This window comes from Rhagoletis pomonella, unplaced genomic scaffold (assembly GCF_013731165.1).
Source record: "Rhagoletis pomonella isolate Grant_MI unplaced genomic scaffold, Rhpom_1.0 Rhpom_scaffold_00002, whole genome shotgun sequence".
Taxonomy (NCBI): domain Eukaryota; kingdom Metazoa; phylum Arthropoda; class Insecta; order Diptera; family Tephritidae; genus Rhagoletis; species Rhagoletis pomonella.
In genome coordinates, this window is record NW_023458556.1 from 17,748,823 (window position 1) to 17,751,381 (window position 2,559).

General features: G+C 35.2%; 1 protein-coding gene across 2 annotated transcripts in view; it reads left to right on the forward strand.

Annotated features, from left to right (window-relative positions):
• LOC118733190 (probable histone-lysine N-methyltransferase CG1716) overlaps positions 1–2,559 on the forward strand; it is a 15,785-nt gene that overhangs the window by 189 nt on the left and 13,037 nt on the right. The window contains exons 2-3 of one of the 2 annotated variants that reach the window (XM_036462482.1): positions 61–106; positions 183–1,407. In XM_036462482.1, the coding sequence (XP_036318375.1) occupies positions 576–1,407 (832 nt within the window). In that variant the 5' untranslated portion in view covers positions 61–106; positions 183–575. Of the gene's footprint in view, positions 1–6; positions 107–182; positions 1,408–2,559 lie in introns of those variants that run through there. The other variant, XM_036462481.1, reaches the window with a different exon arrangement.

The window sequence follows — 2,559 nt, forward strand, 5'->3', positions numbered from 1 at the left end:
TTTTCGCTGCGGCCGCATGTATATTTAATAGATTCTTTCATTTGCATGTTGAAAATAAAGAAAACAGCATACCGCAATATACTGTGCAGCATACATATACAACCTGGTAAATATTTATTCGCTCAAATTTGTATTAAATTCTATGTTAAATTCATTACTACTTTTATGGTGATTCTTTGCAGCAGTTGAAAAGTGTCATGAACATAGTCTCGGTGGGAGGGAGGATTGTGATTGTTTATGTAAATGTGCATAATTTTTATATACCTTTATGGAGGAGTTATTAAAAGCAATTTGGTGGAGCATAGAAATCATTTTACGGAAATAGAATTGGAAATATACTAGACGGATTGATGCCTTAAGTGCTCGTAATTGTTCGGAAGTTCTTATACGATAGCATTTTTCTGGCATACATATGCGGGTGTCGGGCGTTCTTACTTCATTGGTGCCACACTCAATTTTATCAGCGGTCGAAATCGATATTGTCTATAAGAGGATTCAGTAAAGAATTAACAGGAAAATACCCGCATATGATTAAAGTATTTATCTTTGGCTACTTAGTTATTTAATTTTTAATCATGAACACTGCACCTTCGGGGTCGGAGGTGATATCACAACGCAAGCGTGTTGGCAGACCACCTAAACCAACACAGTCCAGGCAGTCAAATAGCGAAGGGTCAGTTGAAGAGGAATCTCCAAGTACTTCAGAAACTGCTATGAGTAAAAAAGATGTCGACGATATACTTGTAGTTGATGGCGCTGCTCTGGCAATATCGCCGCCACTGGTAAAAGACACAACCGATGCATGTAATTCCCGTGTGCCTGCTGCTCCAACTACTAGTGGCGAGTGTCGTCGAAGTTCGCGTAAAAAAATCATAAAGTTTGATGTTAGAGATTTATTGAATAAACATCGAAAGCCACATAAAATTCAAATAGAAGCGCGTATCGATTCAAATGCACCACAAACGCCAAAACCCACTGCATCGGGTTCAATGGGAAGTGGTAGTGCTGGTGGAACTTCAGTCCCTGCATCCAACTCTGATTTGAGTAGTAAACAAAAGGCATTTATGGAAAAATCAGCAATATTTCGCCGCATATCAATATCGGAAAAACAAAATCAGCTAAATGCACCTCCACTACCCCCACCCCTGTCAGCAGTACCGAAAATGAGTATGCTCGGCACAATTAACAGAAAAAGTAATGCTGACGTCTTGGCCGCGATGGATCCGGCAAAAATAGCACAGGCACGCCGACTTAGTCGCACACAGGAAATATTCAATGCCAGTCTAATGAAATCGAAGCAAAACTCCAGTCTCATTGTCGCACAAATCGAGAGCAGTAGTTGTAGTTCGAGCAGTGGTTTGATAAGCCAAAAGGTGTCGACACCTCCCCAGCAGAAAAAGGCGACAAGTGAGTTAAAATCAACTACACCACTTACATACATATCGCTCATTTACTTTAATAGTGTCATAATCCAAAAAATACAAATATTGAACGTAGAAATTAACGCTACCTCTTCTTCTATGTTGTACAAAAATTTCATAGATGCATCGATTACCAGTAGAAAAAATATGTATACATTTTAACTATGGGAGGAATGTAAATTCAAAACTTTAAAGCTGTTCTTCTCGAGCTTGTTTTTTTTTTGAGTTATGCCACTATTAAAGTAAATGAGCGATATGTACACTAATAATGAAAATCATACATAAATATTGATGATTTCTGAAATAAAGATACAACTCAAAATTAAAAAAAAGAAAACTTCACAGACATGATCCACTCAGCAGCAAACCCCTTACGGTTTATTTCAATTTTGAGTAGTTTCGTTATTGCAGAGTACCATCGATATGTACAGTAGCCCTCACAACAGATTATATGTGCTAGCACAGCTGTAACTATGTATACCATAATCTACGTTTATAAATATATTTGTGTACGCCAATGTATGCATTTCACAAGATCATATGCATCTACATTCATACATATGTATACATTAGTGTGTATGTATGTGCATATGTAATTATGTACATACCTAGTAGGAATTGTTATCACGAAAATTTCGTTTACGATCCAACGAAATCATATATCTGAACGCAAGCAAATTGATAAAATCGTAGAACCAGAGATATTAAATAAAAAAAATGGGTTTTCTGTATTCTAGTGGAATAAATAAGACATTCATTCTTCCATTATCTCGACTGATTATTGCAGATACGTGGTTAACGCGGAATGGGTACGATATGTAGTAGCAGATCTCATTTACCTAGATCAAATTATTACATTTAAATGAGATCGAATATTTTTTTTTTTATATGGTTATACATAGTTTAATTTTGGAACATTGGCAAGTAAATTTGCTAAGTTCAAAAGTGGCACAGGAAATTCGATTAGTTTAAAAACAGGGACGGTAATCATTATGAGTAAAATAATTTAAATCAGCAATTAATCAATATTTTATGATTTTTATTTTTTCGCTTAAAAATAAAAATTGTTATTGATTTGTATTTTTTCGATCACAAATAATGATTATCTTATGAATTTATATTTTTTTCGCTCAGGATA